Source organism: Haliotis cracherodii, unplaced genomic scaffold (genome assembly GCF_022045235.1).
Source record: "Haliotis cracherodii isolate W230 unplaced genomic scaffold, xgHalCrac1.p SCAF_7, whole genome shotgun sequence".
Classification (NCBI taxonomy): Eukaryota; Metazoa; Mollusca; class Gastropoda; order Lepetellida; family Haliotidae; genus Haliotis; species Haliotis cracherodii.
In genome coordinates this window covers 29747927-29764960 of record NW_027266330.1, presented here as the reverse complement: position 1 = coordinate 29764960, position 17034 = coordinate 29747927, and the positions used below count along the sequence as shown (strand labels likewise).

General features: G+C 43.3%; 1 protein-coding gene across 1 annotated transcript in view; it reads right to left on the bottom strand.

The window, feature by feature from the left end:
- The window catches only part of LOC139447677 (elongation factor G, mitochondrial-like), a 32555-nt gene that overhangs the window by 8348 nt on the left and 7173 nt on the right, over positions 1-17034 (bottom strand). Inside the window, exons 6-15 of the mRNA XM_071229106.1 lie at positions 16691-16807; positions 16039-16112; positions 13073-13149; positions 10915-11072; positions 7951-8032; positions 6426-6563; positions 5848-5949; positions 3329-3523; positions 1073-1155; positions 595-664 (exon numbers count right to left, since the gene is read on the bottom strand). Coding sequence (XP_071085207.1) covers positions 595-664; positions 1073-1155; positions 3329-3523; positions 5848-5949; positions 6426-6563; positions 7951-8032; positions 10915-11072; positions 13073-13149; positions 16039-16112; positions 16691-16807 — 1096 coding nt within the window. The remainder of the gene's footprint in view (positions 1-594; positions 665-1072; positions 1156-3328; positions 3524-5847; positions 5950-6425; positions 6564-7950; positions 8033-10914; positions 11073-13072; positions 13150-16038; positions 16113-16690; positions 16808-17034) is intronic.

The following is a 17034-nucleotide window of genomic DNA, read 5'->3' as shown; positions in this document are numbered from 1 at the left end:
CCCCTTAATGCTGAGCGTCAGGCAGGGTAGCATCAAGAACCTACTTTTTAACATCGTCTGATATGACGTGGCTGGTGCACGAACGTCCCTCTCTCTATCCGCAAGACCACAGAGGTGAGGTGAGGTGAGGTGAGGTGAGGTGAGGTGAGGTGAGGTGAGGTGAGGTGAGGTGAAATTGGGTTTAACATCGCGTCCAAGATTATTGCACTTATATAGCAACGTGCATGCACGTTTGTGTGTGTGTGGCTGCTTGTACTAGTCCGGACTGATGCCGATTTATAGTGCTAGCTCACTGAGATACCATGCTGCAGTTTAACATGAATACCCTACTCAGACACAGTATACTGACTCCGAGCCGACCAGTCCTTGTTTTATCCCCTTAATGCCGAGCGCCAGACAGGGTAACAACAAGTACCATCTTTTAACGTCTTTTGGTATGACACGGACAGGGATCGAACCTCGGACCTTCCGCTCTCCGGGCGAACGCTCTACCACAAGACCACAGAGGCGGTCTAGACCACGGAGGCAGTCCTTAGACCATAAAGCCATGTAATGGCACAATCTGAGACTTGCTGAAACTTAAAATCCACTCACCTCCATGACCCCTATGACCCGACCATATTGACCTTGACCTCCACTTTGCTTTCGATGAAAATAGTCAAAACTGAAAAACGTACATCGGAACCATTGTCAAATGGCAGCAAGAGTATCACGCTGTTCAACAACTGGGGAAAACACACACAAACAGGGATCCATGCAACCTATTATTGTAAAATGACACCTAATATTTATGTCCATATGCTCCAAGTGCAGGAGAAAATCTGAAAATTTGTGTCTGGCTAACCCTTATGATGCATGTCATCGATCCCAATTGCATGGATTGATGCTCGAAATAACGATCATTGGATTGTCTGGTTCCAGACATGATTATTTATAGGTCTCTGTCTGAGTTAAGCAACAAACAAATAAATAAGTCAATGACACATGCAAAAGGCTAACTTCCCATTGGATAAAAAAAAAAGAGACATAAAATAACAAAAACAAAACTTCCACAGGTGATTTGAGTACTCACTCCGCTTGACCCAGCAATGATTCCCTGAAGGCAACTTTAGGCTTCCCAAGCTGACACTTTGCATTGTATTCTCTCTCCAGCCTCTGAAGTGAAACAAACAGTTGATAGAACTGGGTTCAAGGTTTGGTCTCCTTTTACGGCAAGCATGGGTTGCTGAAGACCTATTCTACCCTGGATCTTCATGGGTTTAGGGAAAACAAAAGCAGAACTTTCAAACAAACAGAAAGTGCTCAGTCCAGACAGACATGGCTGCTGACAAGCATTAACACATTGGCATCTGAACAAACTTACCTCAACTGAGAATAGACTTAAACAGAGCCACTTTGAGGCAACATCGCCTGAGCATACACATCTGAGCATACTCCCTTCACCTGAGCATACACATCTGAGCATACTCCCTTCACCTGAGCATACACATCTGAGCATACTCCCTTCACCTGAGCATACACATCTGAGCATACTCCCTTCACCCGAGCATACACATCTGAGCATACTCCCTTCACCCGAGCATACACATCTGAGCATACTCCCTTCACCTGAGCATACACATCTGAGCATACTCCCTTCACCTGAGCATACACATCTGAGCATACTCCCTTCACCCGAGCATACACATCTGAGCATACTCCCTTCACCTGAGCATACACATCTGAGCATACACCCTTCACCCGAGCATACACATCTGAGCATACTCCCTTCACCCGAGCATACACATCTGAGCATACACCCTTCACCTGAGCATACACATCTGAGCATACTCCCTTCACCCGAGCATACACATCTGAGCATACACCTTTCACCCGAGCATACACATCTGAGCATACTCCCTTCACCCGAGCATACACATCTGAGCATACTCCCTTCACCTGAGCATACACATCTGGAATACATACCTAAAATGAGCATACACATTGTCACAAGTATATTTCATATTGGGAAAAGCATGTTATAATTAATTTTTAGTGGTTTGAAATGAAAAGATGTTTAGAATTATCTGCCCTTGGTGGAGGTTGGAGAAATACAATGGTGGTAAGGAAGCAACGGCTGTGCTTGTGTATGGTTTCAAGAACAATTATAGAAGACAGGTCCCAAAATGCAACAGTTGCCTTACCTGAGCACAGACACCTGGACATAGTTGCCTTACCTGAGCACAGACACCTGGACATAGCTGCCTTACCTGAGCACAGACACCTGGACATAGTTGCCTTACCTGAGAAGACACCTGGACATAGTTGCCTCACCTGAGCACAGACACCTGGACATAGCTGCCTTACCTGAGCACAGACACCTGGACATAGTTGCCTTACCTGAGCACAGACACCTGGACATAGTTCCCTTACCTGAGCACAGACACCTGGACATAGTTGCCTTACCTGAGCACAGACACCTGGACATAGTTGCCTCACCTGAGCACAGACAGATGGAGACAGTTGCCTTATCTGAGCACAGACACCTGGACATAGCAGCCTTACCTGAGCACAGACACCTGGACATAGTTCCCTTACCTGAGCACAGACCCCTGGACATAGTTGCTTTACCTGAGCACAGACACCTGGACATAGCTGCCTTACCTGAGCACAGACACCTGGACATAGTTGCCTTACCTGAGCAGACACCTGGACATCGTTGCCTCACCTGAGCACAGACACCTGGACACCGTTGCCTTACCTGAGCACAGACACCTGGACATAGTTGCCTTACCTGAGCACAGACACCTGGACATCGTTGCCTCACCTGAGCACAGACACCTGGACATCGTTGCCTTACTTGAGCACAGACACCTGGACATAGTTGCCTTACTTGAGCACAGACACCTGGACATAGTTGCCTTACCTGAGCACAGACACCTGGACATAGCTGCCTTACCTGAGCACAGACACCTAGACATAGTTGCCTTACCTGAGCAGACACCTGGACATCGTTGCCTCACCTGAGCACAGACACCTGGACACCGTTGCCTTACCTGAGCACAGACACCTGGACATCGTTGCCTTACCTGAGCAGACACCTGGACAAAGTTGCCTTACCTGAGCACAGACACCTGGACATCGTTGCCTCACCTGAGCACAGACACCTGGACACCGTTGCCTTACCTGAGCACAGACACCTGGACATCGTTGCCTTACCTGAGCAGACACCTGGACAAAGTTGCCTTACCTGAGCACAGACACCTGGACATAGTTGCCTCATCTGAGCACAGACACCTGGACATAGTTGCCTTACCTGGGCATACACACCTGGACATAGTTGCCTTACCTGAGCATAGACATCGAGGTGTAGTTCTCCCATGCCCGAGGCGATGGTCTCCTTGACGTCATTGTCCCACTGTACACGGAAGGTGGGGTCCTCCTTCGTGAAGCGTGCAATGCCCTTGGAGAAGTTGTCCACATCCTGCTGCTTGAGGGGTTTGATGGACATGGAGATGACCGGTTCCGCCACAAACATGGACTCCTGCAGTCAAACAACAGGCAGTGAATACCAGACCACATACATGGATTCCTACAGTCAAACAACAGGCAGTGAATACTGCACCACATGCATGGATTCCTACAGTCAAACAACAGGCAGTGAATACTGGACCACATACATGGACTCCTGCAGTCAAACAACAGGCAGTGAATACTGCACCACATGCATGGACTCCTGCTGTCAAACAACAGGCAGTGAATACTGGACCACATGCATGGACTCCTGCAGTCAAACAACAGGCAGTGAATACTGGACCAAATACATGGACTCCTGCAGTCAAACAACAGGCAGTGAATACTGGGCCTCATACATGGACTCCTGCAGTCAAACAACAGGCAGTGAATACTGGACCAAATACATGGACTCCTGCAGTCAAACAACAGGCAGTGAATACTGCACCACATGCATGGACTCCTGCAGTCATACAACAGGCAGTGAATACTGGGCCTCATACATGGACTCCTGCAGTCAAACAACAGGCAGTGAATACTGGATCACATACATGGAATCCTGCAGTCAAACAACAGGCAGTGAATACTGGGCTACATACATGGACTCCTGCAGTCAAACAACAGGCAGTGAATACTGGATCACATACATGGAATCCTGCAGTCAAACAACAGGCAGTGAATACTGGGCTACGTACATGGACTCCTGCAGTCAAACAACAGGCAGTGAATACTGGATCACATACATGGACTCCTGCAGTCAAACAACAGGCAGTGAATACTGGACTAAATACATGGACTCCTGCAGTCAAACAACATGCAGTGAATACTGCACCACATGCATGGACTCCTGCAGTCATACAACAGGCAGTGAATACTGGGCCTCATACATGGACTCCTGCAGTCAAACAACAGGCAGTGAATACTGGATCACATACATGGAATCCTGCAGTCAAACAACAGGCAGTGAATACTGGGCTACATACATGGACTCCTGCAGTCAAACAACAGGCAGTGAATACTGGATCACATACATGGAATCCTGCAGTCAAACAACAGGCAGTGAATACTGGGCTACATACATGGACTCCTGCAGTCAAACAACAGGCAGTGAATACTGGATCACATACATGGAATCCTGCAGTCAAACAACAGGCAGTGAATACTGGGCCACAAACATGGACTCCTGCAGTCATACAACAGGCAGTGAATACTGGGCCTCATACATGGACTCCTGCAGTCAAACAACAGGCAGTGAATACTGGACCACATGCATGGACTCCTGCAGTCAAACAACAGGCAGTGAATACTGGACCACATGCATAGCCGAAATAATATTTTGATACATCGACTCCAAACTTTCAAGATATATATATAAAATGATAATAAAATTAATTATTCTAAATATGTATGGACAAAACCTCTGACCTGCAATTAATCAACTAAATGCTAAATATGAACTAGTCTTATCCATTAAATGCCTAAAACTGAATTTTCCGCCTTCATTGTCAGTCTTTACAAGTGTAATAATTAAAATGGAAACACTGAATGGCAGTGAATTATTAAATTAGTATAAATATTTATAAATTTGTATGAACACACAGTATATATAACGATGCATCAATACCATCGGTACAACACCACTCCAAGAGATTTTGTCAGGACTTTATAAATGAGGGTGAGATTCCCCTTTCAGTTCCAGAAAGGGGGATTTCCATTCAACCAGTCGGGGAGTGTATGAAAGACGTATTGAGGTAAAATCATAGACATATATTTTCATATGGTTTGTCTGCATGAAATCTCAAACTAAGAGACGTCAATTCTTGTCATGTGCAGACTGATCCTTCTGAACATATCATACAGATTTACAGGAATTACTTCCCTTTCATCTATGTTTCAAATTTTGTTTGTTTGTTTGTTGTTAAATGCCGCACTCAGCAATATTCCAGCTATATGACGGCGGTCTGTAAATACTCGTGTCTGGGCCAGACAATCTAGTGATTGACATCATGAACATCTATCCACACAATTGGGATCAATAACATGCATCAACCTAGTCAGCAAGTCTGACCACCTGATCATGTTATTCGCCTCTTACGACAAGCCAAGTCGCCTTTTACGGCAAGCATGGGTTGCTGAAGATCTATTCTACCCCGGATCTTCAGGGTTCATACTTTGCTTTGCTCACATCAAGCTAGACTTCACAATTTCTAATGACAGACTATTTTGTGATATATCTGTAAGTTATTATAGTTAAAAAAATAGAAATATTGTGCACTGTGAAATTTCAAATGCAGGAGTGATTATTCTGCGAGATGATAAAATGCATGATTATTATAGCAAATCTCTGCTACTCACCATAGAGAGATGTGTGTTGCCCTTGGTTACGAAGGTATCACCACTGGCACAGTCAATACCAAACAAGGCACAGATGTCTCCGGCATAAGCTTCTGATATATCCTGAAGGAAAGTGAAGTCAACAATGTTTATTTGTCTGTTTGTTTGTTTGTTGTTTAACGCCGAACCCAGCAATATTCAAGCTATATGACGGCGGTCTTTAGAAAATCGCATCTGGACCAGACAATCAAGTAACTGATATCATGAGCATCAATCTATGCAATTGGGACACGATGACATGCGTCAACCAAGTCAGCGAGCCTGACCATCCGATCCTGTTAGTCACCTCTTACGACAAGCATAGTCGCCTTTTACAGGAAGCATGGGTTGCTGAAGACCTATTCTACCCCGGATCTTCATGGGTCCAACGCAATTGGGATCGATGACATGCATCAACCTAGTCAGCGAGCAGTACCACCCGATCCCATAAGTCGCCTCTTACGACAAGCATGGGTATGGGAGCTCTGGATCCAATTGCATAAAGTTATCTTAGCACTATGGTGATCGGAAATTCATTACTTTAACATAGACTGACTTACCTCCATCTCATCGGCATTCATGCGGACAAGCCGCGATACTTTGGTCTTCTTCTGTGTCCGTGTGTTGACAATGGTGTCCCCCTTCTTAATGCCGCCCTGGTAGACTCGGACGTACGTCAACTGACCGAATCGGCCGGCCTAGAAATAAAAGATCGTTGAAATTTGATAACTGATGTAATAATACACTATAATCTATTATAAATAGAAGAAATGCCATCGTGTATAAAGGACTGGTCATTGATTATAGCTGGGAGGGGGCAGGTTGGATTGCTCTTAGGATTGTATCATAGTTTACGGTCCCTCACCCCATCTCTAAAATATCTGAAAATCTTTTACAGGGCTCCCACGTTCGCCATAATAAATGACCTTCCCCTAAATTATGTTCAAATTTATCGTTTTTATTTTTAATTTTTTATATCCCCCCCCCCCTACCCTCCCTATATAGCAGTGAATAATTTTGGCGACCTCCCCTCCTCTTTCACTGTACTTTTCCATGACCCCCCTCCCACAAAGTCCCTGCGTGTTTCCTAAGAAATCTCATCTTTGAGGTACTGAATCCCAACTGTGAGGTACTGAATCCCAACTGTGACATACTGAATCCCATCTGTGAGGTACTGAATCCCATCTGTGACATACTGAATCCCATCTGTGAGGTACTGAATCCCATCTGTGACATACTGAATCCCATCTGTGAGGTACTGAATCCCAACTGTGACATACTGAATCCCATCTGTGACATACTGAATCCCATCTGTGAGGTACTGAATCCCATCTGTGAGGTACTGAATCCCATCTGTGACATACTGAATCCCATCTGTGAGGTACTGAATCCCATCTGTGAGGTACTGAATCCCATCTGTGAGGTACTGAATCCCATCTGTGAGGTACTGAATCCCATCTGTGACATACTGAATCCCATCTGTGAGGTACTGAATCCCAACTGTGAGGTACTGAATCCCAACTGTGACATACTGAATCCCATCTGTGACATACTGAATCCCATCTGTGAGGTACTGAATCCCATCTGTGAGGTACTGAATCCCATCTGTGACATACTGAATCCCATCTGTGAGGTACTGAATCCCATCTGTGAGGTACTGAATCCCATCTGTGAGGTACTGAATCCCATCTGTGACATACTGAATCCCATCTGTGACATACTGAATCCCAATTGTGAGGTACTGAATCCCAACTGTGACATACTGAATCCCATCTGTGACATACTGAATCCCATCTGTGAGGTACTGAATCCCATCTGTGAGGTACTGAATCCCATCTGTGACATACTGAATCCCATCTGTGAGGTACTGAATCCCATCTGTGAGGTACTGAATCCCATCTGTGACATACTGAATCCCATCTGTGAGGTACTGAATCCCATCTGTGAGGTACTGAATCCCATCTGTGAGGTACTGAATCCCATCTGTGACATACTGAATCCCATCTGTGTACTGAATCCCTTTCTTTTCGGGAGGAGTACACAATTTCTGGAGACAAAATCTAAGATTGGGAAAGGTGACAATACCTCCAGTTTAAATGCCAGTCCAATGAAGGGATTGTTGTGAGTTCTGTCCGAGTCCATCAGCAGCTTCTGGGCTTTCTCTATCCTGTCAAAACAGAAACAGGGGATGTTAGAATGAAAGACAACACTGAATATAGATCAAAAGGTGTGATAGTGAGTGAGTGAGTGAGCATGTTTTTACGCTGCTTTTAGCAATATTCCAGCAATATCACGGTGGGGGACACCAGAAATGGGCTTCACACATTGTACTTATGTCGTGAATCGAACCCGGGACTTTGGCTTGACGAGTGAACAATTTAAGCACTAGCCTACCCAACCGCCCCAAAAAGTGCGATAGAAAACAGAGTGACAGAACATGCTGAAGGACAAAAACAAAACAAAACAGGGAATGAAAGAAAGCATGGAATGTAAGCAAATTTGTCTCATTTGATAACATTCTAATATTTCAATTATGGAAAATCCTATTTATGATATACTTTTCATGCATGTTTTCCCCAAAATAAATGATTTAATTACAAATGTAAATCCTTGAAACATAAATTCACTCTATCTAACACACAGAAATGGTTCACCACCCCTTGTATTTGTGGTAGTTTTGTGTTTGCAAAATCTTAAAAAATGTAAACAAAAGTATCAAAAAAGATTTAGGGTCAAGAAAATTCTTTCGATATGATTTTATAGAAAATCAACTTTAACTAAATATATTCTTGAAAACTAGAAGCAATTCTTGAACTTGGAAGCAAAAGAATACACGCTGGTCAAGTAACAAAAATGATGCTTTGCGAAACGAACAATCTCGAGCTAAATGAGAAATTAACAGTTCATAACAAAGCATTTTCGAGAGAATGTCAAACGGCAAACGGGGATATTAACTCCATAAATGATCATCCGTCATTATTTTGCCTTGTGAATGTGGAACTAACGTAAAAAGGATGTCAACAGTTTGTGTACAGCTTGACACTCACGATAAAGGGAGACAATTTAAGGGGAGTGCGTGAGTGAGTTTGATTTTAAGACGGTTTTAGCAGTATTCCAGCAATATCACGGCGAGGAACACCAGAAATATGATTCACACATTTGTACCCATGTCGGAAACCGAACCTGGGTCTTCAGCTCGACGGGGCTACCCGACCGCCCCCCAATTGAAGAGGAGGTAACTCATGTATGACAATAGTTCCGTCAAAGTGTTATGTTCATTGAGTGAAATATCAAGTGTTATGTTCATTGAGTGAGATATCAAGTGTTATATTCATTGAGTGAGATATCAAGTGTTATGTTCATTGAGTGAAATATCAAGTGTTATGTTCATTGAGTGAAATATCAAGTGTTATGTTCATTGAGTGAGATATCAAGTGTTATGTTCACTGCAGTGAGATATCAGGTGTTATGTTCACTGCATTGAGATATCAGGTGTTATGTTCACTGCAGTGAGATATCAAGTGTTATGTTCACTGCATTGAGATATCAGGTGTTATGTTCACTGCAGTGAGATATCAAGTGTTATGTTCATTGAGTGAAATATCAAGTGTTATGTTCATTGAGTGAAATATCAAGTGTTATGTTCATTGAGTGAAATATCAAGTGTTATGTTCATTGAGTGAGATATCAAGTGTTATGTTCATTGAGTGAAATATCAAGTGTTATGTTCATTGAGTGAAATATCAAGTGTTATGTTCATTGAGTGAAATATCAAGTGTTATGTTCATTGAGTGAGATATCAAGTGTTATGTTCACTGCAGTGAGATATCAGGTGTTATGTTCACTGCATTGAGATATCAGGTGTTATGTTCACTGCAGTGAGATATCAAGTGTTATGTTCATTGAGTGAAATATCAAGTGTTATGTTCATTGAGTGAAATATCAAGTGTTATGTTCATTGAGTGAGATATCAAGTGTTATGTTCATTGAGTGAAATATCAAGTGTTATGTTCATTGAGTGAAATATCAAGTGTTATGTTCATTGAGTGAAATATCAAGTGTTATGTTCATTGAGTGAGATATCAAGTGTTATGTTCACTGCAGTGAGATATCAGGTGTTATGTTCACTGCAGTGAGATATCAGGTGTTATGTTCACTGCAGTGAGATATCAAGTGTTATGTTCACTGCAGTGAGATATCAAGTGTTATGTTCACTGCAGTGAGATATCAAGTGTTATGTTCACAGCAGTGAGATTTCAAGGTGAGGTGAGGTGTAATGGGGTTTAACGTCTCATCCAAGATTATTGCACTTATATAGCGACGTGCATGTACGTGTGTGTGTTTGTGTGGCTGTTTGTACTAGTTCGGACTGATGCCGATTTATAGTGCTAGCTCACTGAGATACCATGCCGCAGTTTAACATGAATACCCCACTCAGACACAGTATACTGACTCCGAGCCGACCAGGCCTTGTTTTAGCCCCTAAATGCCGAGCGCCAGACAGGGTAACAACAAGTACCATCTTTTAACGTCTTTTGGTATGACGCATTCAGGGATCGAACCACGGAGCTTCTGCTCTCTGGGCGGATGCTCTACCAATAGACCACGGAGGCGGTCGAGATTTCAAGTGTCACGTTCAATGCAGTGAAAATATCACTTTTCATAACTTCTTTCACACTGAAGTATAAAATAAAGTTTCTCTATCTTAAAGAGTGCAACAGGATTCTGATTCATGAGTGAGTGAGTATCGTTTTACTCTGCTTTTAGCAATATTCCAGCAACATCACAGCAGGGGTCATCATAAAATGGGCTTCACATGTGGGGAATCGAAACCCAGGTCTTCGGCTTGACGAGCAAATGCTTTAACCACTAGGCTACCCGACCGCCCAGATTCTGAATCAAGATGTCTACGTCATTTTGAGTTGTATATTGTGCAAGTTGTTACCATAAAAAACACACAAGGGGAACGAGGGGGCTCTCTTTGGTCTTATCATACCTTGAAGCAGATACATTCATAAACAATAAACAAGAGCCTGGTGTGTGCCTTACCCCTGGGAGTTGTCGAGGCAATGGTTGTTGACCTGGGAGGGGTTGGGGAGGTACTGCAGGACAGCATCCAGCAAGGGCTGCACCCCCTTGTTCTTCAGGGCTGTCCCCACAAGCACCGGCGTGAAAGTCCGCGCAATGCAGGTCCGTCTGATAGCTGCCTGAAATACACACATTACAAGTGGGGATCTGGGTTAGAATAGGTCCCCAGCACTCCGTTGCTTATTCCACTATTGAGACCGGGTTACAATAGGTCCCCAGCACCCAAGGGCTTATTCCACTATTGAGACTGGGTACAATAGGTCCCCAGGACCCCAGGGCTTATTCCACTATTGAGACTGGGTTACAATAGGTCCCCAGCACCCCATGACTTATTCCACTATTGTGACCGGGTTACAATATGTCCCCAGCACTCCATGGCTTATTCCACTATTGAGACCGGGTTACAATAGGTCCCCAGCACCCAAGGGCTTATTCCACTATTGAGACTGGGTACAATAGGTCCCCAGGACCCCAGGGCTTATTCCACTATTGAGACTGGGTTACAATAGGTCCCCAGCACCCCATGGCTTATTCCACTATTGTGACCGGGTTACAATATGTCCCCAGCACCCCATGGCTTATTCCACTATTGAGACCGGGTTACAATAGGTCCCCAGCACCCAAGGGCTTATTCCACTATTGTGACTAGGTTACAATAGGTCCCTAACACCCCATGGCTTATTCCACTATTGAGACCGGGTTACAATAGGTCCCGAGGACCCCAGGGCTTATTCCACTATTGAGACTGGGTTACAATAGGTCCCCATGACCCCACTATTATTCCACTAATGAGATCAGGTTACAATAGGTCCCCAGCACCCAAGGGCTTATTTCACTATCGAGACTGGGTTACAATAGGTCCCCAGCACCCAAGGGCTTATTTCACTATCGAGACAGGGTTACAATAGGTCCCCAGCACTCCATGGCTTTTTCCAATATTGAGACTGGGTTACAATAGGTCCCCAGCACCCCGTGGCTTATTCCACTATCGAGACTGGGTTACAATAGATTCCCAGCACCCAAGGGCTTATTCCACTATCGAGACTGGGTTACAATAGGTCCCCAGCACTCCATGGCTTATTCCACTATTGAGACTGGGTTACAATAGGTCCCCAGCACCCCATGGCTTATTCCACTATCGAGACTGGGTTACAATAGGTCCCCAGCACTCCATGGCTTATTCCACTATTGAGACTGGGTTACAATATGTCCCCAGCACCCCATGGCTTATTCCACTATTGAGACCGGGTTACAATAGGTCCCCAGCACCCAAGGGCTTATTCCACTATTGAGACTGGGTTTCAATAGGTCCCCAGCACTCCATGGCTTATTCCACTATTGGGACCGGGTTACAATAGGTCCCCAGGATCCCACTATTATTCCACTAATGAGATCGGGTTACAATAGGTCCCCAGCACCCCGTGGCTTATTCCACTATCGAGACTGGGTTACAATAGATTCCCAGCACCCAAGGGCTTATTCCACTATCGAGACTGGGTTACAATAGGTCCCCAGCACCCAAGGGCTTATTCCACTATTGAGACCGGGTTACAATAGATCCCCAGCACCGCATGACTTATTCCACTATTGAGACTGGGTTACAATAGGTCCCCAGCACCCCATGGCTTATTCCACTATCGAGACCGGGTTACAATAGGTCCCCAGCACCCCATGGCTTATTCCACTATTGAGACCGGGTTACAATAGCTTATTCCACTATTGAGTGAGTGAGTGAGTTGGGTTTAACTCCGCTTTTAACAGTATTCCAGTCATACCGCGGCGTGTCAGCTTAATGTGAGAGGTAAGCCTGAAGTGATGCAGGGTAACAACAAGTACCATCTTTGAGCGCCTTTAGGTAGGGCATGTGCATGGATCAAACCATTCCCCCGAGTCGACACTCTATCCATCAGACCTTGGAGCCGGTCTCCCCCTCTATGGGGTATTATGATACAAAATCTGTCACACACTGCAACTGCCTAATCCTCATTGGCTCCTGTGAAAAGCTCTGGGACATGGGGACGTATTCTACCCCGGCATAGGTCAACACAGGAGTGTCTACTGGTGGTATTTAAACAGTGTGAGAGAAGAAATGGTTTAAATCCTAGAAACATGCTCTCACCTGTATCTCAACTTCCGTAGGTGTCTTCTCCTGCAGAAACATCTCACCCAGATTCTCGTCCACGTTAGCTATGTGTTCTGCAGTAGGCAAGAGAGTGAGTGAGTTGGTGTTGACACTACTTACACCAAGGATCCTAACTGAGTCAAATCTACACCTTTTCACCATAAATTTTGAAATTAATGCGTCTCCAAATTAAAACGACTTCTGACCCCAAGCCAAAAATGTCACTCAATGTTAATGCGACCCCTTCCACCCCATCCCCAGTGGAATGATACATTACCGTAATCCAATCAAACAGTAAATACACGGCTAATTAGCGCTGAGTAGAGCACCTCTGTTAAAACAATAAACAGTGTTTTCCTAAAAACAACACACAGTTTATATATTTACTCTGTTGACTGGCATTAAGGAAGTTCAAAGGCAATAAAATAATTGAACCTATAACAGTTCACTGATTGGTATGGGGAGTATGTATCAACAAGCTTGACACAAGTGGGTAAAATTCTTGACCCCAGCATTGATGACTCCTATTCTTTGAATGACATTGTTATGGACTTGTTACAACTGCTGCTCAATAAACCGTGTTTGCGTTTATAATCATGTTCGTATTTCTGCTATCCAAAGTGTGCAGTGAGGTCGTCTTATTGTTGATAGTCATTTGGAAACAAAAAGTTCATTAATGAGAGCAAAGACCACTTGCATTTTTCGCATTTAACTCATGCTCGCGTCAATTTCAAGATTTACAGTATTTGAGTGAGTGAGTTTGATTAAATGCTGTTTTGAACAGTATTTCGGTCATATCACCGTGGGTCAGTTTTGGGAATGTCCGAAGTGATGCAGGTCTTTTACCATTTTGGAGTGTGGTCCCCTAGAAAACATGGTCATCTTATTCATATTTGACATGGTCACATGTAGGATCATTATGCCAAAATGCCAGTTGCATAAGCCATCTTCAGAAGAGATGTCACAGTGTTCTACACAGGCATACATGAAAGTCAAGGTCATAACAAGGTCAAACAAGAATTTCAGACACAACTTTCACCTATGTGTTTGCACAAAATACATGTATACTATTTTGTAAATTATTTGCATTTCCAATGTGCCATAATTGGCATCACTTAAAATTAGGAGTTGATTTCAATGTGAAACTTTTCATTGGCACTGTATAAGTTTGTGCTTCATAAGTTCTACAGTTTCAGAAGAGAGAAATGTCTGATGTGTGGAAATTACAAGAGCTCCAGATAACTTTTTGAGCAATTGAGTTTTACTCTGGGGTTTCTATTTAAATTGGGTTATTACATTTTACATTTGGTAGCCAATATTTTTTCACTCATCCATTCATCACTCTATTGATTATTTCCCAAAATTAGTGAACATTTTAAAATTAAAAAAAAAAGGAAATAATGTTTTAGATCTATATAACTATTCTAAATATTTAGGCTTGACTCAGAAAGTAAATTAGCTCGTAATTGTGTTTTGGAAATAAGCTCCTTTGAACGCATGCTGAACAATCTTCATTGGGGTATTTACTTGTGCTGTTTTTAAACATTTGATTTTTTCATTTCAGTGTTTACCTAAATACATTGCTTATCTGTAGCCAGGTTTGGTCCAAGTGAGCTAACATGGTACTTCAAAGTGTGATGTGGTTCAGGTGAGCTAACATGGTACTTGACAGTGTGATGTGGTCCAGGTGAGCTAACATTGTACTTCAAAGTGTGATGTGGTCCAGGTGAGCTAACATTGTACTTCAAAGTGTGATGTGGTCCAGGTTAGCTAACATGGGACTTCAAAGTGTGATGTAGTCCAGGTTAGCTAACATGGAACTTCAAAGTGTGATGTAGTCCAGGTGACCTTACATTGTTCTTCAAAGTGTGAAGTGGTCCAAGGTGCTATTGTGGCAAACAATCTTAGCACTATTGTCGTCAGTCTATGTTAAGGTGTGAGAGTTACGATGACTTAACATGGTACTTCAAAGTGTGATGTGGTTCAGGTGAGCTAACATGGTACTTGACAGTGTGATGTGGTCCAGGTGAGCTAACATTGTACTTCAAAGTGTGATGTGGTCCAGGTGAGCTAACATGGTACTTCAAAGTGTGATGTGGTCCAGGTGAGCTAACATGGTACTTGACAGTGTGATGTGGTCCAGGTGAGCTAACATTGTACTTCAAAGTGTGATGTGGTCCAGGTGAGCTAACATTGTACTTCAATGTGTGATGTGGTCCAGGTGAGCTAACATTGTACTTCAAAGTGTGATGTGGTCCAGGTTAGCTAACATGGGACTTCAAAGTGTGATGTAGTCCAGGTTAGCTAACATGGAACTTCAAAGTGTGATGAGATCCAGGTGACCTTACATTGTTCTTCAAAGTGTGAAGTGGTCCAAGGTGCTATTGTGGCAAACAATCTTAGCACTATTGTCGTCAGTCTATGTTAATGTGTGAGAGTTACGATGACTTAAGCGCTAAGATCACTTTGTACAACAGCACCCAGGTGAGCTAACATGGTACTTCAAAGCTTTATGTGGTCCAGGTGAGTTAATATGGTCCTACCAGGTGAGTTAATATGGTACTTCAAAGTGTGATGAGGTCCAGGTGAGGTAACGTACTTCAACACGTGATGAGATTCAGGTGAGCTAACATGGTACTTCAACGTGTAATGTAGTCCAGATGAGCTAAAGTTGTACTTCAAAGTGTGATGTGGTCCAGGTGAGCTAATATTGTACTTCAATGTGTGATGTGGTCCAAAGTGCCATTGTACAAAACAACCTTAGCTCAACAACTGTTGTAAGTCCATGTGAAGGTATGGGAGTTTACGATCACCTTAGCGCTAACATCACTTTGTTCAACGGCACCCAGGAGAGCTAACATGTTACTTTAAAGCATGATGTGGTGCAGGTGAGCTAACACAGCATTTGAAAGTGTGATTTGAGACAATACAAGTTATGCATTGGAAATCCATGTACAACTGACCGATCATCTCCTGTCTGCGGTCTGCTGATTCCGACCTCATCTCCGCTGGAATCTCATCTTCATAGACATTGATTCTGAAACACAGCATATACGAGTGAGTGAGTGAGTGAGGTTTAACGCTGCTTGTAACAGTATTCCAGTTATATCACAGTGTGTCAGCTTAATGTGAGAGGAAAGGCCGAAGTCATGCTGGTCTCAGTTGTTACCACTTTGGTGAAACCCACAAGCCCAGGTATCCTAGATGAGAATCCTAGAAACATAATCGGGGCGAACCGAGCCTCGAACCAAATCATAGGTTTTTGGCGTGCCCAAGGGACGCAACTCTTAGACGACTTGGCGACCCCCAAACACCTTTTGAGCTATTCTTAACTAGAAACTATATTTCAAAACATAATTAACAAGAAACAAAAATCATTTATCATGGTTAAAACATTACAACATTTAATACGTACATATTGTGTGGAAATACCAAAGTTCTAGAAAATATCATTACTTTGAAAAATAATTCAAACAGCATTAATGAGCAAATCAGTATCTTTTGAAACTGTCTTGTTTAATTTCATTTAGGGATGAATTTGAGAAGTAGATGGATGGATGGATGGATGGATGGATGGAGTCCTTTCTAATCTGAATGTTTACATAATTCACCTACCCATGAGGATCCCCAAAGTATATAGCTTTCTGGTGTATGAGATCAACGACTCCCTTCTGGTTGGCCTCGAGTCCGATTGGCAGCTGGATGAATGCTGCATTGTGGTTCAACTTTGACCTGTAACCATGGTAACAATGACAATCATCCATTCTGATCGGTGCTTCAATGAAGTTGATTTGTATTTAATTTAAAATATTTTGAGGAGTGAATGAATATTTATCCTGCAGTCCGGAATATTTCAACAACTTATCATTAACTGACGTCAACTGACAACCATGATTTATGGGAGATTATTGTTACTCTATCCAGATCTCGTACCCAGGAGGAGCCGATTGTTGCAAGTG